At 36.9% G+C, this 26,072-nt stretch overlaps 2 protein-coding genes across 3 annotated transcripts in view; one reads left to right on the forward strand and one right to left on the reverse strand.

Moving 5' to 3' along the window:
- LOC134667260 (dopamine receptor 2-like) overlaps window positions 1-26,072 on the forward strand; it is a 177,527-nt gene that overhangs the window by 31,621 nt on the left and 119,834 nt on the right. For both annotated transcript variants that reach the window (XR_010098619.1, XM_063524604.1), the window contains exon 2: window positions 12,539-12,625. The gene's annotated coding sequence lies outside the window, so the exon portion shown is untranslated. The remainder of the gene's footprint in view (window positions 1-12,538; window positions 12,626-26,072) is intronic.
- LOC134666122 (uncharacterized) lies at window positions 9,925-10,581 on the reverse strand. The gene has a single exon (XM_063523310.1). The coding sequence runs from the start codon at window positions 10,579-10,581 to the stop codon at window positions 9,925-9,927; it is 657 nt and encodes a 218-aa protein (XP_063379380.1).

The following is a 26,072-nucleotide window of genomic DNA, read 5'->3' on the forward strand; positions in this document are numbered from 1 at the left end:
TTTTTTGTTAGGTTTAGTTTTAGTTAATTTATTTTTTAGGCACTTGTATTAAGTTTGTTATATAATTATGATAATAAATATATTTCCATGATCTATGTAAATTTGTTAATTTAGAATGTTCGTGTAATTGTCTAAAGCAATTTAAACTCTTGTTACAAAAGTGTAGGCGGTCTTCTCAAGAAACCTTTGAGAAAATATTATAACACGAAGTACCTATTAATAATCATTCTCCCAAATTATACCGTGTAAGCCAACTACACAAGACGTGGGCGATTGTTCAATTTAACTATTATTCATTAAGTAATTTGAATTACGCTTTTGTAATAGGTAACTATGGGGTTTCCGGAAATTCATGTCTATACCTTCTAATTAATACAAGATTAGCTTTAAAAAAGCCGGGCAAGTGCGAGTCGGACTCTCGCACGAAGGGTACCGTACCATAATGCAAAAAAAGGCAAAAAAAACGGTCACCCATCCAAATACTAACCCCGCCCGACGTTGCTTAACTTCGATCAAAAATCACGTTTGTTGTATGGGAGCCCCACTTAAATCTTTATTTTATTCTGTTTAATGTTTTTAGTATTTGTTGTTATAGCGGCAACAGAAATACATCATCTGTGAAAATTTCAACTGTCTAGCTATCAAGGTTCGTGAGATACAGCCTGGTGACAGAGAGACGGACGGACGGACGGACGGACAGCAGAGTCTTAGTAATAGGGCCCTTCGGGTACGGAACCCTAAAAAAAAGAAAAACAGAACTGTCTTATTTGTTTCACTATAAGTACTTTCCCATATAACCATTCCAGTCGCAGAATCATCAAAGTGGTAACTAAATGTCAGATGTGTCGTAACAGAGTCCACACAATGTGTCTAGAATTGTTTCGAAACAAAGTGTCGTCGCCGTGTGTACACTTTTCCGTAACAAGGTGTCGACACATTTGTGTGCACTTTGCGTGCGGTTTGCGACTAAATCTGACAGCAAATTTGTGACAGCAAATGTCAATATAAAATACCTCTTGAAAACCAAGGTTTGTCAAACTACTATTAGTGTCTCGTGTGCTCGTAAGTAATTCTAGTAAGTCATCATGGGCGATGCAAATGATAATAATCGACCAAAACCATATAAACACCCAACACCCGTCAACCTTTTACAGAAAAGTTTTTAAAGAAATGCAATAAGCTACTTAGGTCAGCCAACGAATGCTCAAAAAAGTTGTAGAGGGAAATGCTCGGAACACAATTTTTGACTCTGTAACTTGGTTTGGACAAGTTAGGAGGTGAACATATCAAAAGTCCCCGGCCGTAGCCCTTGAGCGGGGGGAAGAGAGGGGGCTTTGAATGTCCCATTTTCCGGTTTTTCGATTATATCTCGGAAACTATGCATCTTAGCGACATGGCCACTTATACAAAATGAAAGTTAATTTAATTTGTTACAAGTTTATTCAGTCAATTTTTTCGATATGTTGAATAGTTTTTGAGATATCCGCTCTTGAAAGTTTAGTTAGGGCTCTCAATTTTATCTTGATATATCTACATCAGTGAAGGTGCTAGGCCGTGTATGGTATCGTTTTCGTATAAATCTGGGTTGCTGAATCCATTTAACATGGAAACCATTCCACAAAATTAAAAAAATCTTTTTAGGGTTCCGTACCTCAAAAGCATAAAACGGAATCCTTATAGGATCACTCGTGCGTCTGTATGTCTGTCTGTCTGAATACACAAAATAGTTCTTTACCTATAGATGACAGGAAAACCTATTAGAAATGTGCAGTCAAGCGCGAGTCGGACTTAATGTACGGAACCCTTAATACGCGAGTCCGACTCGCACTTGGTCGGTTTTTTTAAACTCCTCTTGACGCTTAACCGCTGAACCGATTTCGTTGAAATTTGGTATAGAAATAGTTTGCATCCCGGAACAGGACATAGGATAGATCTTATAACCAAAATCATCTTTTGAAGGTGTGAAAAGTGGCGTGGAAATTTGTACGGGAAATCAATAACCGCTGAACCGATTTATATTAAATTTGGGAAGGTCTACATCTTTGATTTAGTTAAAAATGATAAAAAAAAACATGACTTCAAACCTAAACTTAAACAGTATTAACTTCAAGAAGTCAATTCTGAATTCCCCCCTACACCTCATTTCACACCTTTGAAGGATGATTTTTGAGATAACTTATTATGTCCTGTCTCGGGACTCAAAATATATGTGTACTAAATTTAAATTAAAACTGTTCAGCAGTTTAAGCGTGAAGAGGAGTTTAAGAGAAAGTAAGTTTATATGTTTTTACTTTGGAATGGTGTCAATGTGATACCATAACTAAATTTGGTACTGCGAATTTATACGAAAACGATACCAAACATGGCCTCGTAGCTTTACTGTTGTAGAAGTCAAAATAAAATTGAGAGCCCTAAATTCTTATTACTTGACCAAACTTGTGTAGAAGGAAAAGGAAAAATAAAAGTCTTCGGTAGGATTATAAGACACAAATATAATTTTTTTTTGCGTTACTATTTCAATTATCAAATATAAACATACCTTGATTATATTATTCTAGTGAGATCCTCACAGATAAACAAAACCATTTACTTAAAAAATTACAAGGTCGAAATGTCACGGAACTTGTGAGAGTAATACGTGAAAAATAAAAACTTTTATGACAAATAAATCTGGACACAATTTAAGAAGCATCCAATTGCGTCGAGGAATCATCTGTATGTTTGCTTGTTTCATTACCTCCTCGCTTCTTTTTTTGTCCTTTGTATTCTGTAGCAATTTGTTAGATCTGAAAATAAAGATAACTTGCGTCGTCACGGATGTCGATTTATAGGTTTTAGGGAGTGCAGAATTCGAAAACGATGATCATTTTATAATCCAAGATGGCCGCTACGTATTTTGTCAGAAAAGTCGTCATGAATATCGTTTTATAGGTTTTAGGAAGTGCCGATTTCGAAAATGATGACCAGTTTGGAATCCAAGATGTGTGCCGTGCACTTTGTCATAAAAGTCGTCATGGATATCGTTTTATAGGTTTTAGGGAGTGCAGAATTCGAAAATGATGACCATTTTGGATTCCAAGATGTCTGCCGTGCACTTTGTCATATAAGCCGTCATAGATGTTGATTTATAGGTGTTAGGAAGAGCAGATTTCGATAATGATGACCATGGCCGCCATCTTCGATTCCCAAATAGTTATTATTTTCGAAATCTGCGCTCCCTAAAACCTATAAAACGACACCCATGACAACTTTTATGACATAGTGCGTGGCCGCCATTTTGGATTCCAAAATGGCCATCATTTTCGAAATCTGCGTCCCCTAAAACCTACAAAACGACATCCATGACGACTTTTATGACATAGTGCATGGCCGCCATCTTGGAATCCAAAATGGTCATCGTTTTCGAAATCTGCGCCCCCTAATACCTATAAAACGACACCCATGATGACTTTTATGACATAGTGCATGGCCACCATTTTGGAATCCAAAATGGTCATCATTTTCTAAATCTGCGCCCCCCAAAACCTATAAAACGACACCCATGACAACTTTTATGACATAGTGAGTGGCCGCCATTTTGGATTCCAAAATGGCCATCATTTTCGAAATCTGCGTCCCCTAAAACCTACAAAACGACATCCATGACGACTTTTATGACATAGTGCATGGCCGCCATCTTGGAATCCAAAATGGTCTTCGTTTTCGAAATCTGCGCCCCCTAATACCTATAAAACGACACCCATGACGACTTTTATGACATAGTGCATGGCCACCATTTTGGAATCCAAAATGGTCATCATTTTCTAAATCTGCGCCCCCCAAAACCTATAAAACGACACCCATGACAACTTTTATGACAGTGCATGGCTGCCATTTTGGATTTCAAAATGGTCATCATTTTCTAAATCGGGGCCCCCTAAAACCTATAAAACGACTTTTATGACATAGTGCATGGCCGCCATTTTGGAATCGAAAATGGTTATCGTTTTCGAAATCTGCGCCCCCCAAAACCTATAAAACGACACTCATGTTAACTTTCATGACATAGTGCATGGCCGCCATTCTGGATTCCAAAATGGTCATCATTTTCGAAAGCGGGGCCCCCTAAAATCTATAAAACGACATCCATGACGACTTTTATAACATAGTGCATGGCCGCCATTTTGGAATCCAAAATGGTCATCGTTTTCGTAATCTGCGCCCCCTAAAACCTATAAAACGACACCCATGACGACTTTTATGACATAGTGCATGGCCACCATTTTGGAATCGAAAATGGTCATCATTTTTTAAATCTGCGCCCCCCAAAACCTATAAAACGACATCCATGACGACTTTTATGACATAGTGCATGGCCGCCATTTTGGATTTCAAAATGGTCATCATTTTCTAAATCGGGGCCCCCTAAAACCCATAAAACGACATCCATGACGACTTTTATGACATAGTGCATGGCCGCCATTTTGGAATCGAAAATGGTTACCGTTTTCGAAATCTGCGCCCCCCAAAACCTATAAAACGACACCCATGACGACTTTTATGACATAGTGCATGGCCGCCATTCTGGATTCCAAAATGGTCATCATTTTCGAAAGCGGGGCCCCCTAAAACCAATAAAACGACATCCATGACGACTTTTATGACATAGTGCATGGCCGCCATCTTGGAATCCAAATTGGTCATCGTTTTCGAAATCTGCGCCCCTTAAAACCTATAAAACGACACCCATGACGACTTTTATGACATAGTGCATGGCCGCCATTTTGGATTTCAAAATGGTCATCATTTTCTAAATCGGGGCCCCGTAAAACCTATAAAACGACACCCATGACAACTTTTATGACAGTGCATGGCTGCCATTTTGGATTTCAAAATGGTCATCATTTTCTAAATCGGGGCCCCCTAAAACCTATAAAACGACTTTTATGACATAGTGCATGGCCGCCATTTTGGAATCGAAAATGGTTATCGTTTTCGAAATCTGCGCCCCCCAAAACCTATAAAACGACACTCATGTTAACTTTCATGACATAGTGCATGGCCGCCATTCTGGATTCCAAAATGGTCATCATTTTCGAAAGCGGGGCCCCCTAAAATCTATAAAACGACATCCATGACGACTTTTATAACATAGTGCATGGCCGCCATTTTGGAATCCAAAATGGTCATCGTTTTCGTAATCTGCGCCCCCTAAAACCTATAAAACGACACCCATGACGACTTTTATGACATAGTGCATGGCCACCATTTTGGAATCGAAAATGGTCATCATTTTTTAAATCTGCGCCCCCCAAAACCTATAAAACGACATCCATGACGACTTTTATGACATAGTGCATGGCCGCCATTTTGGATTTCAAAATGGTCATCATTTTCTAAATCGGGGCCCCCTAAAACCCATAAAACGACATCCATGACGACTTTTATGACATAGTGCATGGCCGCCATTTTGGAATCGAAAATGGTTACCGTTTTCGAAATCTGCGCCCCCCAAAACCTATAAAACGACACCCATGACGACTTTTATGACATAGTGCATGGCCGCCATTCTGGATTCCAAAATGGTCATCATTTTCGAAAGCGGGGCCCCCTAAAACCAATAAAACGACATCCATGACGACTTTTATGACATAGTGCATGGCCGCCATCTTGGAATCCAAATTGGTCATCGTTTTCGAAATCTGCGCCCCTTAAAACCTATAAAACGACACCCATGACGACTTTTATGACATAGTGCATGGCCGCCATTTTGGATTTCAAAATGGTCATCATTTTCTAAATCGGGGCCCCGTAAAACCTATAAAACGACATCCATGACGACTTTTATGACATAGTGCATGGCCGCCATCTTGGAATCCAAAATGGTCATCATTTTTGAAATCTGCGCCTCCTAAAACCTATAAAACGACACCCCTGACGACTTTTATGACATAGTGCATGGCCGCCATTTTGGATTCCAAAATGGTCATCATTTTCAAAATTGGGGCCCCCTAAAACGTATAAAACGACATCCATGACGACTTTTATGACACAGTGCATGGCCGCCATTTTGGATTCCAAAATGGTCATCATTTTCGAAATCGGCACTCCCTAAAACCTATAAATAGACACCCATCTCGACTTTTATGACAAAGTGTTTGGCTACCATCTGCATGCAAGACATTTCTATTATTTTTACGTACAAAAATGGCCCCCTGTCAACTTCCAACCGAGATTTAATCGATAATTTATTCGATTAATGTTCAGATTAATTCAATTTCAATCTATGTTAGGTCGACTAAACTAATCGTGATTAAAATTTGAGGATTAACTTTTTTTATTCCATTAATTAGTCGAATAAACAGTTAATCTATTAAGTCCCATCTCTGACCACGTCATTTTTACACTTTGAGAATATCTGAAAACAAATGAACACAAGGAGCCATTTTGCAAATCCAGTAACTTTGTTATTACTTTTGACAGCGCGTGTCATGTGTCTACACAGAGTCGACACAAAGTCGAAACATTTGCGACTACTTTGTGACTGCAATATTTCTCAGCCTTAAACCATATTTATACATCATAATTAACAAGTTTCGTAATATGTAAAGCGTTATTTCTGTTATTTAAGTATAGTATACGCATCGAAGTAATAAAAATGCATCAAATAATATATTTATGAACACAAGCACTGAGAAGTAAACAATTTCCTTTCCGGCTAAACTAAAACAATGTGGTGGCGCGTTGATTATATTACACTTAGTTTATCAAATCACTCGAGCAGTTTAATTCCCCATAATAATTTAAGTCCTATTGTAATATAAATGCAAACAATATATAATTACGTCTTGTAATCCGTTTTAGAGATGGCGTATTAATGTCACTTATTTTTATTTAACTATTTTTCCATCTGACAGTTTCCATTTGACAGGAACAAAATGAACGAATGAACGAATGATTTTGGCATAAAGTAGTCGCAAACCCGAAACAATGTGTGCACACGGCGACCACACTTTATGTCACTTTGTGTCATGTGTCGACCCTTCCCCATTTCTGGTAACTGTGTCGACACGGCGACGACTCTGCGACTGGAATTGTGACCGAAACAGACGGTGTCGACACAAGATGTGTCTACACCGTGTCGTAACGGCGACTGGAAATGGTTGTATGGGTTGGTTAGTGCCTAGTAGAGCGGATTTGGATGTCAATGTCGATATGTTTCATTTTGCTACTTAAAATGCATAATGCAATTTTCATATTTTTAGCTTTTGTGCATAAATCGTGATACATTTTTAAAGTAGGTACGTTAAAAGACTATCTATCTCTCTATCTATGACTGGGATTTTTTCTATTAAGCGAGAGATTCTCATTATAGCTTGCTATAATCTTTGGCAACTGTATTGTGATCTAAAAAAATATGGTTGTCTGTAAAGTCGGTTTACGATAAATTTTGCGTGATAACGTCATAAGAAAACATTACCATGACATTACGTAACGTTACCATGGAGACTTGTCCACAACGTTGCCATGGAGATCCGTCCACAACTTGACACTTTTTCGTGCATGCTACTGGTGTTTATCGATTTATAAGACGTTATCACGTCAAAAGCATTACGACTTTTCAAAAAACTCCGCTCACTGAACCTACAGCACCTTAAGATAATGTTTGTATCGCTGTAGATTAAGGATGTAATTTTAATATACCACAAGCCCTACTTAATACGGAATAAATTGATGTTTCACATCATCACTATGTTTCACAGCCAAACGGTAGCTTTACTCGCCCATCCGCTGCCCCTAAATTGAATAAAGACAAAACGTCTCTTCGTCTTTATTATTATGAGATCTCATTAAATCTTGAATGTCGCCCTTAGTACAATGGCAGTATGGGAATAAATGCACTAAATCAACAAGGTTACCCTGACAGTCTGTATAAAGAAAATGTCAGTCTTGGGTAAAATGAAACGTCGCGATGCTGAGATTGGGCTTTTGATCGTGGAACAAAAGACGTACGATGTTGACGAAAACGGAAATAAATGGAATGCCCTTTCAATTCTTGGATTGTTTAGCTTTTTTAAAACTCGTCACAATAAACACAACTAACACAAAAATAATATGAGTATGTACATCGAAATTTATTAAATGAGTGTTTAGCGGTTTAGTTCATTTTAGAAAAGTAGGTCTACATGTTTGTGTAGACAGGCTATTTTTGAAATTTTAGAACACTTTTGGTGTAGTACGGCAGCATAGAGTTGCAGCAGACAGAATTCGAAAGGAAACAGTCAGAGGAGTCTTATGCAGACCACTGACTAACAGACCGCCGGACGATATCGGCCTGTCAGTTAGAATAAAAATTTTACAGCTCCGAATAACTGACAGGCCGATATCGTCCGGCGGACTGTTAACGTGACAGTCCATTTCCAATGACAGCTGCATTACTGTTCATTTTACTATGGAAATTGACAAAGACAGCGACCCGTTCAGTACTAGTAGTGCAGCTGCGGTTAGAAATGTAATGTTACCATTAGTCAGTGGTCAGCTTTATTATGCGTCATGGCAGTTGCATACCTAAGAGACGATATTTATATTATTAATTTATCATATATTTTTTATTTTGTATAGGTAACAGATACACAAAGTCTTGTAATTATTTTATGTTAAATTGTAGAGCATTAAAGTTTTAAGTTCCAAGTAAGTAGACCTGACAGAATAGAAATGTATGTATAATGAATAAACGTAAAATGCATATACTAGAAAAAAAGACACCATACGGTATTCAACAATCATAGAAATCAACATAATATATAAGAATTTTTAACTGTACCTAAATATAAATCTTTGCGCAGGACGTATATATCTATTAATAGTTAATCACGATTAATCAAATCAGACAATTTTCTACAATGGTAGCTCGTCAGTGGTAAATGGAATTCCGATATACCTAAATGGGTGACCTCTCAAACTCATACGAGCCTCAGAGCAAACCATCGAGGGGTATTCGTCAATAGTCCCTCGGAAATACTCGAAATAATTGGATCAGGCAGTGAAGGCGACAGGGTTCAGTGGGTTAGCCACGCATTAATGCTATTGTCGGGTATAACTCGTGCTAAGGAATATATACTTCTGAACAAGCGGCGGCGGCCGGTAACTCGCTTATTCTTTTAGTATTGACTCTACCTAATTAAGAAGACGGTTGTACATACTACCTATAACTACATACCTACAAGTATATTGTGCCTATACCCACCCTAAGACAACCCAAATAATATGAACGATATTGATTAGCGCTGATGCATGAGTTTCAAAGCGCCTGTGCTTACTGTCGATCGCCGTTAATCCCACTGCAAACAAGGGCTTCTAAAACGAGCTAAACCCTTTAAATGCGTTTGATACCGCGCATGCCATTCAAAATAGACATCCATATAAACACAGATGCAAAAATGCATACCCACACCTGCAACTGCAAAAGTGAATGAATTCCACTCATAAAGTGGATATGAACTTCTCTTATCTCGCTGTACACAATACTTGCAATAAGTACCTAATCTGAAAAAAACAAATTTATAATGAACCTGTCAAAATCCCAAAAGAAATTAAAAAGTACGAGAGTTTTTACCAGATCTGATCACAGGTCAAAAAATAATCTGTCCCACAGTTAATACTTACCTATAGAATTTTGTGTGATTATACGGTAAACAGTTGCATGAGTTTACCATGGCTGTTATGGCCAAAGTTATGGCTGACATAGGTGGTTGGGCTAAAACTTTCGACAACTAATCGTGGAAGGTTATACATAGCTATAATAGATTATAGCTCCAAGGTATCTAATTGAATTGAATTGAAAATATTTATTTCAGATTTGCATCCATATTTGTTAGTATAACTTAGGAACTAATGTTAATTTTTACACCTAGTATATGTACATACATTAAACTATAACCTAATCTATTTTCTAAATTTAAGAAAGCCTATAACTTGGCGAATCCAATGCGCCAGTATAGGATTCTCAGGCCTTTCTGCAATGACATCCAGAATGCTGTTGGTACTGCTCCTAAGCCGACCCATCATCGAGACGATTCTCTTTCGCATAACCGCATGGAAATCGTCTGTCTGGGCCTCGGCGAACATGCGCGATGCGCTACACCATGTGGGCAGCCCCAACAACATTCTGAGTGCATTATTATATTGCACGCGCAGGGCATTTAAGGCTTTTTTCGTATACTTCACCCACAGGCTGCTCGAGTAAAATGATTGATTGAAAGCTTTAAAAAGCACAATTTTTACCTCTCTTGAGCATCGAGCAAACCTGCGGGCGAGCATGTTAGACCTTACAGCCAATGCCCTGCGCTCCCGCTCTATATCTAGGTCATCATTAAGGTCTTGCGTTATGATATGCCCTAGATATTTCACTTTATCCACAACAGACAGTGTGGTTCCATGCAGTACAACCGGGGGTACAGAGCTTGGCGTGTAACTACCAGCCTTGAACATTAGCACCTGACTTTTCTTTGGGTTGTACTGCAATCCATGTGTCTCCGCATACGTCTCACAAACCGCAAGCAGTTTCCTAAGGGCACTGATAGACGGACTGAGCAGCACCATATCGTCTGCATAACTAAGATTATTGGCACAAACACCATGTATATAGCAGCCTGTATATGTGCTACTCAGTTCGTCTATCAGTTTATTTACATAGAGGTTAAAAAGCTTAGGAGACGTAAGCCCTCCTTGCCTCACACCACACTCAAGCTTATACTCTGTAGACATACTATCCGCCCATCTCACCTGGTTCAGTTGATTTTGGTACCAGTATCTCAGTATATTTGTGTATACCACCGGTGTGCCTGTCTCCTTTAGCTTTAGCACAAAATGTCATAATTGACGCGATCAAATGCTTTTGACAAATCGAGGAAACAGGCAAATACTGGAGTCTTCCTTTCCGTATAATACCCGACCGTGTGCTTTAGACACAGAATAGCACTTTCGGTGGATAGCCCAGCTCGAAAACCGAACTGCGCATCCTGTATTTTCAGGTACTTATTAAGAACTGTGTCCAGCAGACCGTCGAGTATTTTTGCAGCGGTTGTTGCAAGCGAGATGGGCCGATAGTTGTCTTTATCAGAGAGGTCTCCAGTTCTGTTTTTGGTAACAGGCACAACAATCGTCCTCATCAAAGCTGCAGGTAAATAAGAATGGCTCAAACACAAACTGTATAGCATTGCAAGTACACGCGGCAAGTGCACACCTGCATTTTTAAAGTGCTCAATGCTTAGGCCGTCATGACCTGGGGACTTACCTCTTTGCATTTTATTTATCAATATAAAAATATCTTTAGCCGAAACGGTAATCCCCTCCCCGACGACCTCCGCATCACGCACCACATCAGTTCTACGTCGCGTTTCCAGCATAGATTTGACCCTGAAATGGTCTTTAAACAGCTCCGCGATTTCAGTTGATCCATTCTTACCACCCACATTTCCCGGTAGACCAGGCCTCACGTTCAGGTTTTGAGTTTGCTTCCAGAACTGCCTAAAATTACCTTCTTTGTGGGCCAAGGCCAGTTTATCCATTTTAAGTTGTTCTTGCCTGTCTTGGCACCACTTTAGCCTATATTTAAACTTTTTCCTACTTTCTACCATATCATTATATGACCTACCTTGCCTTGGCTTACCCGCTGATACCCACAGCTGAAAGTGAAGCCTCGCCTCCTTATGCGACTGAGCTACATATTTATTCCACCCAGTCACATAGCCACCTGGTCTACATTTAGTACGTGTATATGTGGAGACCGCGGCATCAGAAAGACAATTTATTATTTTACTATATAACATATCAATCACTAGAAGGTGCTCTCTATTATCACAAGCCTTGTCACCGCATTCACGCAATTGGTGAGGAAAATCCACATCTTTCAGGCTGTTATGACAAAGCTTGTGATATTCCACCACTTGTTCCTGCGTTCTGACCCCCCACTTTACTCTGTTATCTACATTGACAGATGTGTAATGAACCGGTTTTAACATATCCAAACAACAGTCAACAAGCATCGGAAAATGGTCAGACCAATATACATCATACATAACAGAAATGTTACTTATCGTGTTCCACGCACAATTTGTTACTAGACAGTGGTCTAACCACCTCCTACACCCATGTACCTCACTTATGTATGTATAAGTATCGGAATTTAGTCCTAGTTTTTCGACATCAGCACATTGCCATAGCTGCTCTTCACAAAAATCCATCATTTCTTTATAAAATAACTCATTTGTGTGAGCATTGAAATCACCTAATACGTAAGCCGCTTGCACATCATTATTGTCTTCTATGACCGCTGATAACGCACTGAGACACTCGGTAAACAAAGGCAGGTTTTCCTGTGAGTTAGTAGGCATGTACACAGTCATTACCATGAAAACGTTGTACCCGGTTGATATTTTTATAGCCGCTATTCTATCACTATCACAGTATAATAATTACCCTTAGAGATTTTGGGGATATGTTAATGTTACAACCATGTTGCAGTAACAGGTTGCTTACATGGTACATTTTGTTCTAGTGCTCCTCGCAGTCACTAACGCCTCCTCTGGGAAGAGAGGCAGAGCTACGAGTACTTAGCATTCGGAGTACCAGGAGGCTAATTAAGGTAGGCTATTTGTCATTGTAATATCTAATCTCAATTCACCTTGGTACCTACCTACACTCCTTGAATGTTATATTTATTTAGCCGCTTGTTGAATTTAGGTACATGTAATGAATTCAAGGTTTGTAACAATATTTACTGAATAGCAAAACGTTAACGGTCCGCCTGCTACTCCTTCATTCGTATTCCTATTAGTTATAATAATTAATGAAATGCTTCATAAGTAGGTACTAATGTTACTAAAAATATTTCGTTTAAAATAATCTGAAGCCAAAAAGGGAGCTGACCTGTGTGTATGTATGCACCTATGTATGATGGATCTTAATATGGCCATCATCCCTGTGTTCCATTTTAACTACTATATATCGTAAATTCTTAAAGAAAAATGGATACCTCTACAGGTGACCAGGTTTAAGATAATTCGTCTGTGAAGCCTTTTACAAGCTGAGTACATAATTTACAATATTTGTAACCCAAAAAGCTTAAAATTAAAAGAAAAAAACAATAGTGGTCAAATCCCATTGCTATCGGACAGTTTCCTCAATAAAAAATCCAATAAAACTTGGCTTTGATATGCCATGAGCCATTGATGGGAATTTTATTTGTACTGGGTTCCTTTGGGAATTGGCTAGAATTGGCTAGTTCTCGTAACCCATGCCAAAACCAAAAGTTTATAACGTTTTTCACATTAGCACGATCAAAAATACTTACACTTTATATCATGTTAAAATGTGACCTTTTAGACATCACACCACAACTTTTACATTATAGGTCCTTCCACTTTGTACTTGAGTGTCGCACTTATCGCTAAGTTCCAGGATTACGTCGCATAAGAAGTGGCGCTGGCGCCGCCCCGCACCGACCAACTTTTAATCCGTGTCTAAATGTCTAGCGTGCTTGAGAATATTAAACAAAGTTTCCCTCACAGTCGACATTTTGTTACTCTGTAAGTAACCACTTATTTCATCGGCTACTATGAATCAAAGTAATTTAGTTCAGTTCAATAACTCTATAATAACTTAATGCCTTTTTAGGACAATAATTAGGTGAGATGTTGGGGAGATAAGGGCAATAGAACAAGCCTTGCGTAGTTGTTAGCTAACTTGCGTCTTCTGTAAATGTTTCCAAACATTTATGTATGTATGTTATACCTTTAAACGAGCAATTCTTGTTTATTTATTTATTTATTTATCTTATACCTTTAAACGAGCAATTCTTGTTTATTTATTTATTTATATGTTTCGGGGATCTCGTGCTATATGGAGGTTTTTGGGGGCGAAAAATCGATCTAGCTAGGTCTTATTTCTGGGAAAACGCGCATTTTTGAGTTTTTATATGTTTTCCGAGCAAAGCTCGGTCTCTCAGATTTTATTTAATTGATATACATAAATAAATGCTTATGTAGCGGACCCTGCCGAAGGCCGGGATAACGCTATGTAGAAGAAGATTTAGTGAATTTGTAACTAATACCTGTAATATTTTTTTAATTCCACAAAATTTGAAATTAAAGTGTTTTTATTCTAGGTTAGAGGTTCTGGATCAATAGCATCGTCTTAAGGCTCAAGGTTCTACCCATAGTACCTAGTATTAGTAATTCCCTCAATGTAATGTTTTAATTAATTTTCAACAATAAAATGTATTCAGCTATTATTCCAGAGTTTTATATATATTTATGCAGTAATATACTTATATATTTTAACAAAAAACTAGCTATATTTATAGTTAGACATTTATAATGTAAGCAATTAAATATTAGTGGGCATAAAATTTCTGATAAATTTACATAAAGGAACAATGTCTCGCCAAAAGACGCAGCCCGCGTTGTAAAAGAGAATTAATATACCATTAAATTCGCAAGGTAGCGTGATCGCGCAAATTATTTACGAATTTTACCTGAAATTACAGTAAACAGCTCAGATATCAAATTATTCCCTTAATGTTTGTCAAATGGGTATATAATTGATTTTATTCGCGTTCGGTAGGTAGTCATCAATTACAAAGTTTTTAGGTACGCCGGGGAAACAGTCTGAATTTTCCTTTTATGTTTATTTTTACATTTTCAAACACATGTAAATTGTTTATGATATTTTTTAGGAACCTTTCCGTGGTTATAATCGGTCAAGTGGATAGCTGCCACAATTTTTTACAATGTTTGAACGTACAATATATTCTTTAATTAGCACACTAAAATACATACTTCCCTGTATCCCTTCCACTTTATCCCTGTCCTTTTCCCACTTTATTTTTTTTTCTATTATTTGTTGCACACTGTAATTTTCAACCTTATACGTATAAACGGGTCGTAACTGTCTTGAGATGAAACCCGCTGAACGCCAGATCAAAAAAACACAAATAAATTATTGGGGTCTATATAATGTTTGTTGGAATACCACAGTAGAAAAATACACACTGCGAAAGTTTCAACTGTCTACATAAACGGAACCCTACAAAACGGATTATGCTATTTTCACCCCTGTATGTATGTGTACGCAGCAATGTACAAAACACGCCGATCTAAAGGATCATCTCACCAGAGCACAGAATATTTTAATAGTATTCATAACCAGAGTGTCAGTGCTGAATGCTACTCATTTGATTTTTTAGGGTTCCGTACCCAAAGGGTAAAACGGGACCCTATTACTAAGACTTCGCTGTCCGTCTGTCTGTCACCAGGCTGTATCTCACGAACCGTGATAGCTAGACAGTTGAAATTTTAACAGATGATGTATTTCTGTTGCCGCTATAACAACAAATACTAAAAACAGAATAAAATAAAGATTTAAGCGGGGCTCCCATACAGCAAACGTGGTTTTTGACCAAAGTTAAGCAACGTCGGGCGTGGTCAGTACCTACTTGGATGGGTGACCGTTTTCATTTTGCATTTTTTTCTGTTTTTTTTATGCTTTATGGTAACTTGCCAGGTTTTTGCGATTGATATGGAGTTTTGCTTCGAGACTGTATTTTTTATTTCTAAGGTAAAAAACATCATTAGGGTTCCGTACCCAAAGGGTAAAACGGGACCCTATTACTAAGACTTCGCTGTCCGTCCGTCCGTCAGTCCGTCCGTCTGTCACCAGGCTGTATCTCACGAACCGTGATAGCTAGACAGTTGAAATTTTCACAGATGATGTATTTCTGTTGCCGCTATAACAACAAATACTAATAACAGAATAAATTAAGTGGGATGTAATCGGGAGTGGTCAGTACTTGGATGGGTGACCGTTTTTTTTTGCATTATGGTACGGAACCCTTCGTGCGCGAGTCCGACTCGCACTTGCCCGGTTTTTTTTTCAATACCAAAATCAGCTTCCCATCATATTCAGAAGAAATGAAACAGTAACGTTGCTTAAAAATACGATGCAATGCACCTAAATGGTATAACGATAATTTTTGGGAAGCGAAATGTATTTAGTTGTGTAGAGCTTTGCAAAAGGATTTTCATTACGTAGACGTGTCGCCATTAAGCAGTGCCCATGCTCGGCCACTGTCAAGAGATGCGGTTACAATTTATTTAGTACAGTTTAAATTAAATTTGCGCTTGGATTAATTTATACACGGTTTATGACTATTCCTGAATTATTTGGCAGTATTATAGATAACTGTAGGTAACATAAGAAGCGTTTTAAATGAAAATACAAAACAAAAACTAAAAAAGAAACATTTTAAGGTATTGTGTTATGTGTATGACAGGTATTTTATGTAATGTAACTTTAATTATCATTAGTAACTTAAGAACTCGGGCTTTGCTCTTTAAATAACAGTGCTCTTACGGCCCGGTTCAAACTTTAAAACACGTGAAGTAATAGATCTAGAAACGATATGGATTAGATGTGTCTGTGATAAATTTGACTTTTTTTAGAAAAACCTCAGTTTTGACACTGATACATCTAATCTATGTCGTATCTAGACGCAATATTTGACGTATCTTAAAATCTGAATCGGGCAGAAAATAAATAAAATTGAAATTGGCCTGTAAGGGTCTACGATTATATTCAATTAACGCGTGGCAATGCTACGCCGTAGCACACCTTGTTCTTACTCGTAGCATAATTAATGTTGTAGCAAATTGTCTACACTGCATATGAAGTCATATTGCGGATGTTTGGGGTGGAATACAATAATAGGGGTAAGGTGCAGATGCAAGGTGCCATTTAAACTAATCGAAATATCTTCCGTGTTTTACATTTTATTAACTTATTACTTATTTCAATATCTTATCGTTTAATCGTCAAATATAATAGCGTTAGGAATAGCGTTTAAAATAAAATATGAATATGAGAATTATATGCGATGTTTATCGTATTTTTGTTATACTCGTAAGTACACTAAAAATCAAGTCATATATAAAAATAGTATAATGAGTATCATTAAAATGCTTTTGAATTAACTTGTAAAAGTTTATTTTTATTACTGTTTATCTTATATCGTGCACATTGAGATATTTGGGTATACATTACCGAAACTAGCCATGTTAAAATATTTTTAGGAGTTGTGTAATAGTACTATAGTACATTACGAAATACATAAGTGCGAAATTCGCAACTAGTGGCGATAAATTTAAATTTTCGACATAGTTACGTAATGTGCTAGTTATCGCACTAGTTCAGAACAGTAACACCATATATACTGTAAGGGTCAAATAGAAAACTGTATTACGTCTTTCCTGTAGACATACACAAGAGTTAAGGGCTATAAAGGTTAATTTTCTTATTTAACCCTTATCCACGTGAAAAGCTCCTCCTTTTATATAGAGAACTATGATAAAATCATTACTTACATGCCCACAAGCTGTTAACTATTGCCCACAGGAGAGAAAAATGTACAGTTCGCGCGAACACTCTAGTTTTCTCTCCTTATAGCCCTTAACTCTTGTGTATGTCTACAGGAAAGACGTAACACAGTTTTCTGTTTGATCCGTAAATGTTATTACTATAATAAAGACAGCCCATTAGCCATACCATAAATATAATTCTAAGTAGGTATACTAGTGTCAATTTTGTTATGGTTTGTGGACTCCTTTCCTTACGGCTCAGTAGCGTCCATTTATAAAATAATAAACCCAATTAAAAAATGTAACAAATAAACGTTCATTGTAACTATATTGTGGGCTTTTTAACGCAAAAGGTATACCGGGTGTGGCCTGTAACATGAGCAAAAAATTAAACTGTAGGCTGTACTCCTCATACTGACCAACTTTTATTCAGCGACTTTTAAAAATAACTTGTGGTTTGATTTTTAATACACTTTAAAGTTTTTTCTAAGACGCAATGTATTGCGAATTTTGTTATGTTTAAAGGCGTGACGAGCAATGTCAATCACAATGATATGGCGTGGCGATGGCGTCCATTGAAGATAATATTTATTTTGTATGAAAAATAGGGAGTCTAAATACTTCATAATTTTTAAAAGTTGTTGAACAAAAGCGTCAACGTTTGAGGAGTACAATCTATGTTTTAATTATTTGCTCGTGTTACAGGCCACACTCGGTATATTAGAGGGCGATCAGATATATCCCGGGCGGTGGCAAGGGCTGGGGGTTATCAGATTCGGCTTGTACACCAGCGCGGGTTTTTTCATCTGACTTCGGCATGAATTGCCAATAAACCGCCCTCCAAATGTCGCCAGCACCCGGGTCCGCTTTCTAATAGGAATTGTAAATTCAGTTTCAACCCGAATATTCTCACTGTATTAATAATAAGCCTCAAGTAATAACAATGCTACTAGATGACTTTGTTTTTGATTTAAAGTTTAAGTCGAAATTCTGTAGCCTTACGACTGCCTTAGCAGTGTCAAACTGACATAAGTATTCGATAACGTTTGCGTAACTTTCTATACATCTAGCTCGTATTAATATGCGTGTACGAGCGAGATGCATACAAAGTAATTTACCCACACGCTAGCGTATATATGTCAATGTCAATTGATAGTACTGGGCCAGAGCGTTTTTCGCTCTATTCCTATTAACAATCTTATCAATGAATTATTGACATGATTAAAATATAAATAAAAGTTATTTACTATTTTGTCACTTTCGTCGGCAGGTGGAAAATTTAAAACAGCAACGTTCTTCGTTTTTTTTTTACCTTCTAACTACACTGTATAATTATATTTTAAGGTGCTTTTCGATAGTGTTCCTTCCAGCCGTTCACTGGTTCCCTCAATGTATACATTGCTCTTCCTCGAGCTGTTGCTTTAAAACATTACTAAAACGAACATTAAAAATAACACACGACGCATTTGTAATAGTGACACGACATGGACATGTGAAAAACAATATTTGCAGATAAAATGAATATTGACTGTTGTATTCTGCCGTGGCTTCTCTTCACGGGGGTATTAATAAAGTTTTGTAAAAAAAGACTATAATGTTCATAAGTTACGCATATCGCCATCTGGGTGCTGTCATAAAACGTGCGAGTCACTTAAACTCTGCTAGGCGGAACATTAAGGGTAGTACTTAAATCTTGTCTAAAATTGGCTAAGCTATAAATTTTGTTTAATGTCTGTCGGAACGAGCTGACACAATAGGAGAAAAAAGCTCGTGCGGCGGACAGGATTTCCCGACAGACACCCTCGGAGACGTAGGGAGCACCGCTTAAGGGGTGTCCGCTGTGTTCAATAGAAAAATAAATATTACGCTTCTTACGACTAGGTACCACCAGTTTGAAACTGACATACGCTAACGTGTGCGCAACTTACTTTCTATGCATCTCGTTTGTACTCGCATATTTATTAGTGCGAGCGAGATGTATCTAACAGTAAGTTACGAAGAAGTTGTCACTTTGACACTGCTAAGGTAGTCGTGGTAAAGCTACTTACAAATGATGATCATAATTATCTATTACGGCAAACATTCACATTTTCGAGTATTTAACCTAAAGGAGTTTTTATATTTATCCTTTTTCTAGACCCCTTTTCGATTTCACGAAATGTTACTGTACTGTTACCATACATGGTTCGTAGGTTTATTTATTTATTTAATTTTAACGTAACCACAAGGATAGAATTTATTCGTCAAATTAAGGAAACATTTGAAACTTATATAAAATACATATCTCTAAATATATGAAAATTCATGCATGGAAATTAAAAGAACAAACACAACGTAAATAAACAATTTGCCAAGATTGAAATAAATTAAATTTCATAAGAAAAATCAATTACAACTTAAAAATTAAATTAAAATCAAAACTTTTAGAATTAAAAACTAATTAAAAGTTCCGTGTAATATAATATTTAAAGTGTCCATCGAAAGGACAGATTTAGTAACATTAACCTCTAAACAATTAAATATATACCTATCCATATAACGAAAGTAGACAAGAAGTTGTCACTTTAAAAAATTTAAAGGGTTATAGAAATAGGTGCAGACGGCATTAATATTCCCAATTAGTGCACAATACAACAATAGGATGTGCAAATGGAAGCCGAGTTGGAAGGCGCATTATGTAAGAAATAGAAGAAAAACGGCAGCAGCGGATTCATACAATACTGACACGCGTATTCGGGAAACGAGATAATCACAAGATCTAGAGACGATATAGAGATCAACTAGATTTACATTAGATATCGACTAGAAGTGATTTGGATATCTAAGTCATAACTTGTCGAAATCGTTCAAGAGGACCTCCATGAATCGCGGAAACGTCAAATTTGACATATCTATCTTACAAATATCTTTAAATTATCCATATCGTAACTTGTTGAGATCTAGTAGAGATCTATTTCATTTCCCGAATCGAGCCGTGAAGCAAGGGAATTAAAACTAGCGAGATCGATAGAAGATTTTTTTAAAGGTAATATTATAAAAACCTGCAGGAACACTCCAGACATATTTGTCAGTTTACTGTGAAAGTTGCTTTACACATTACACAGACACCTCATTGTGAAGCGAAGAGTTGTGTTCGTAATTGTAAGTAAAGTTGACGGAATATAAAGTGAGCCGATCTTGTTCAAACTTGTTCGAGAGATCGGCTCACTTTATAGGTATTTCGTTAACCTTACAACTGAAATAAGCGGTCGTACTGCTAAACTTTTGTACAGGAGCGCTTACTTATATCCGGCAGAGTGCTTTGCTTTAAAGAGCGAAGCGTATAACGTTTAGTCGGAACCCCTTTGTTTTTGGTGCACACAGCGTAAATCAAGTATATCCATTTTTCGATATAATTTTTCTGTTTGTAATGTATTTGTAACTCAGAGAGACGAACTAAAACTTGCAGTGTTCGAAAGAAAAGTGCTCAGAAAGATCTATGGTCCTGTAATAGAACATGATACCTATCGTCAACGCATGAACCATGAGTTGGATGTACTCATAGAGCACGAGAACATCGTCAGGTTCTGTAAGTCACAGCGGCTGAGATGGGCGGGTCACCTTGAAAGGATGCCGGACAAGAGGGCACCAAAAGTCATGACAAGGTGGACGCCGCAACAAAAAAGACCGAAAGGCAGGCCTAAGAAGCGTTGGATAGATTGTGTAGAAGAAGATCTTAGAAAGATGGGAAAGTTTACCAACTGGAAGAAGGTCGCCAGGCACCGCGACAACTGGAGGAAGATTGTGGAGGAGGCCAAGACCCACAAAGGGTTGTAGCGCCAACGGAAGTAAGTAAGTAATGTATTTGTAAATTGTGTTTTTAGAGCATCCAAACACTTACAGCCGTATTCATAAAAAATCCTTAAATGAGGAATGATCAGCTTATTAGCTAATCCGCTGTTTAGGCTTAATAAGCCGTTGATAAGAACCATGATTTATAAACGTTTATTCTTAACTAATAAGTAGATTAGACGCGTTATGTTGGCATCTTGGCACATCATAGACTAAAATATGGCTGAACATTAAATTAAAAAAAAGTTTGACAGCAACACTAGCGGTAAATCGTAAAATCCTGAACAATACCAAAGAGCATATAATCACTACGTTTTAAGAGTCGGCACTCTCGAACAATCCTCGAACCGAATTATGAACGTACATATCCCAACACACCAAATACAGGCTTAAAGATCTCGCATCCAGGCCATAATTGTTAAAAAAAAACCCCACACAATACTACCAACACAAAAAAAACAACGCTAGGGCTCGACACTTCCAGTACCTACTGTTTATCGATATCGATAAATGTGCGATACGTGCTGCTGTATTTACCTACAGTACTACTGTAACAGTACATTTTGAGAATCACGTGGATTAATAAAATAAAAGAACATTATATATATAAACAATTTTATTTTACATGATAAAAATAACATAGTTTATTATTCAAGTAGGCATATTACAATATGCTGAATTCGCGCGCATTCTTTTTTAATCTGGTCCCTTTTTATTGAAGGCACTGGATGGAGAATGATTTCCACAAATGAACTTGTTTCCATTCAGCTTTTGAATAGGTAAATAAATACGCCAAATCCTCATTTCCTTTTCCTCAGCTTTGCCCATAATCGACATCTGAAATAAAGAGATTATCGATAAAATTGGTCGTACACTATTCGTGTCATAGGTTACTTAGACTTTTTTACTTAAAAATACTTTATTCACAAAATATTTTCGTTTTAATCATGGATTGTACACGACTAAAACTAATTAAATTAGTAACTGTTAACGACTCAAAGTAAAAAATGAAAATATTGCATACAAACATCAGTTTACCGACCTGTTCGGATCAAGTTGGAAATTTGGCCAAAAATGCGTCAGTATTAGTCTTCTTACACACCCACTACAAACTTCACATTTCCTTAAAGATTTGGCCCCCATTTAAATAACAGCTAAAGTTATTTTACCAATTACAACAAAAAATTACCACGTATTTCCACGTTCACGACAATTCAAATGACGTTTGACGTTTTACTACCAATCATACCAACCTAAAGAAAAGTAAGTATAATACGTCTATGTTAAAGGCAAGTATGGTATGTGCCACCAAAATGCAACAGCAGTCATTTTAATTCGATAAGATTATTTCTATGCCTCAATGTTGGTAACAAGTGCTTTCTTAATTTATCAAAGTATGGGGTGTCGATGGGCTGAACAATACGATGTACAATTTTGATCAGTTTTCTGGGTTATTATATATTAAAATAGCCTCTGCATCACAAAAACATATGAATAATATTGCACGGCTGGAAATTTTACAAAACTTGGTAAGTAACCACCTATATCACAGTCTGATAATCAGACATGTTTCCTTTTTAAAGTTACAAGTACCTAATTATGAGTTCTTTGCAAGCAATATTGATAAACCTATGTGTTATTGGTTATAGTTTCAATATATTGTGAGGTAAAGAGGACGGAGTCAAGAATTGGAGAAATCACAGCAAGAAATCACCGCAAGCCCGCCTGCGCGCCATCGCCACCGTGATACCACGGATTCCAACACATTTTGTTCTGGTGGCGAAACACGAACGATATTGACACTATTCATATCAAATGATCGTTGAAGATAAATCAGTTGAGCAAGGTTTGGTTATTCATTTTTATATTTTATATGAGCCTAGAGTGTCCCACTGCTGGGCAAAGGCCTCCCTCCTCCCTTTCCACGTTTTATTCATTACTTAACGTAAAATGTGGAAGTATTTTTATGAACATACACTCGACACCCAAAAAATTACGGCCTCTTCATTTTTAATTTGACATTTCATTTGACTTACTATCGGTGTTTTCTAGAAGAGCAGAGCTAACTAAGCTAGTTAGGAGCTGTTTATAATTAGAATTAGTGGATAACATACTTAACCAACCACGATGGAACCAATTCAGTGAAGTGGCGATTTATCTTCAAACCTTTTTTGTTTGGATTGGGCGCAGAGTTAAGCGCTTATATATGCAACTAGACAGTGACAATGTTTGCAGTGAAACATCTCAGCCAATAGCCGCATTAAAAGGCAAACTGCACAATTCATAATGAGGCAGAAATGTTCATTATTCACAGGAGTGTCGCTGTTGGTAGGTTATGTAATTTAAAACCAACATAGATATCAATATGATTTTTACATAATGTTCTTATCAATCATAACACACCTGTGTAGGTTAATTATTTGTTTAAAAGTATATTAGAATTTAAATTCATAACTTTGTTATTATTGTATAATTTCATTTTTTCAAACTACAATTGCCGGTAAGAAACAGTGTAGGTACGCTAGGTACAAGTACTAGTATGTAACTATGAACAAAACAGACATGTATGTAATTCTTAAGTTTTGCTGTGAGATAGCTATGGTATTGACAAACAACAACAGAATCTCTGCCTGGATGGAGATCCATTAAGGATGACTCGCGTTATACCGGGCCGGGTCCGGGCCGGAGCTTCCGGGGCTTATTTTTATATGACATGACAGGCGATCACGTGATGCTTTCCATAGAAAACTATGCGTCGGAAGCTCCGGCCCGGACACGGCCCGGTCTAACGTGAGTCATCCTTTATTCCCTATAGTTACCACAACATGTTGTTGCAACAATATGGAAATTATTCCATATCGCCATATCCATTAGGATGTTGTACTTAAACTAAAAATAAAAGATGATATAGGTTGATTCATTGAATATATTAATTGAAACTGTGTTCTTTTCAGGTTGTGAGTATTCCATCATCAGCTATTGTCCGGAGCTGGCTACACAATCCGGTGGCCACACTGTTCTGGCATCTAACCAGCCAGCAAATGAAGTTGGTTGTACTGAAATAAAGAAAAAAATATTAACTAGTTTGATGATTGTAAAATGTAATAAAATTGTTTTATTTAAGTGGGTTGTTTAATTTCCCTAAATTAACACATGCAATATGTTGATATGTTATAATAAAAATATCAGTTTAAAATACATGAACTTGTTTTATTTATCTATCACAATGTCAAAAATTAACTCTGCTCAGTGTGGACTTCAACACAGAAATCAGCATTCAGTGCAGCGTTAAAAGTGCATAGAAATCCAACCAAAGTAGTTGGCATAGTTTATTTTGATAGGTATATTATATTTTAGTGATAATGATACCTACAAATTGGAATATGATATGTCCCACAACAAAGGTACCTATATACCTGCCCATATTATTCAATTAAATATCTTCAGTATTGCTGTGAGTGGCCTTACAGGGTCCTATGTACAATGTGCGCAATTAATACCTTTTAGTTAGAGCTTGAGAATACCGTGATCTTATAATAAATCAACGTTTTATGGCAGGTAATGAGTATGTAAGAAAAGTAGGTATACTCATTTCTTTGCGCTGTAGTAGTTTTCATTCTTTAATGATAGGTATATAGGTTGGTGAGGTGCTTTATCCGACGCCGGTGCCCCAGTCGTGAAGTCTAGTCTTATGTATAACAGCTCGTATCGCATAAATTGCTTGCATCTTGATGAATGCGACACACAATCATGCAAAAAACTCCTAGCAAAGGCGCAATATCCAGGTTTCCCGCTATTTGCGCACTATATCTAGGTATGTAATGGTTTATCTCCTTATTTACACATATTAAACCACTCATTTATTAAATTTAGAGGTTTTTTAAACAAAAAGAACACCCAAATCACTAAATTACGATACAAGTCTCATCGACGTTTGCACTAATTTGTGAAACTGTCTTGTCAAAATCAGCTGTTTTGTGACCGCCATCTTGTATTTTAGGGATAATAAGCAGATAAAGAAGGGTCCACGGCTCCGTAACTTTCCGAGGATTTAATAAAGAGATGATCAACTGTTTAGCGCTAAAAAGTGTTTATGAATCACATTTTGTGACATCCGGTTATCATCAACTGATGATCAATGCTCTAACTGTTTATGAATACGGCTGTTAATATTTATGTCGATAAAAGTATTATTAAGCACTCAAACGTGGTGAAAGGCTTTTTTTTATTAAATTTACGACCAAAAAGGAATAGAATATTTTATGCTTACTATTAGTACTATTCGTAGATGTGAGATAACCGTGATGAATCGATTTCACCATACAAATGATTGATGGCGTCGACGTATCAAGAACGTCACGCGACAAAATATCGACTTCTTATCAGATTGTGCCTTCAATATTTTGATCAATGTATAAACAAATTTACGAAATTGTTTTTTTTTCTATATTGTAGTATGTAAATCCAATACGGGCGATAAATGAAACAGATATAGAATTTATCAGTGTAATCAATCATTAATGAAGAAATTTAAAAAGTTTTTTGAAGTACATACTTAATTATGACCCAGACCGTGACCCAGTAAATTTTTTTGAAAGTTTACCGAGCGGCAATATAGATACTTTAAACATTACGAGAGATAACATGACATGACATTATGAGATACAAGCTTTTTATAGTAACTGCTAACAAGTGTTGACAGGTTTTTTTATTACTTTCATTGTTTTAAACAACATTTACACGTACAGTCGAAGTCAAAGATATCTTTACACTTTTGCACCTTACTCCTTTGTGATAAGGCGAAAAATGTAAACATATCTTTCACGTCGACTGTGTCTACCTATACTT

The sequence above is a fragment of the Cydia fagiglandana genome, chromosome 1 (assembly GCF_963556715.1).
Source record: "Cydia fagiglandana chromosome 1, ilCydFagi1.1, whole genome shotgun sequence".
In the NCBI taxonomy this organism is placed as follows: Eukaryota; Metazoa; Arthropoda; class Insecta; order Lepidoptera; family Tortricidae; genus Cydia; species Cydia fagiglandana.

What these genes read in the sequence shown, in the direction of transcription:
- LOC134666122 (XM_063523310.1), bottom strand. Translation starts at nt 10,581, where the DNA reads ATGGTGCTGCTCAGTCCGTCTATCAGTGCCCTTAGGAAACTGCTTGCG.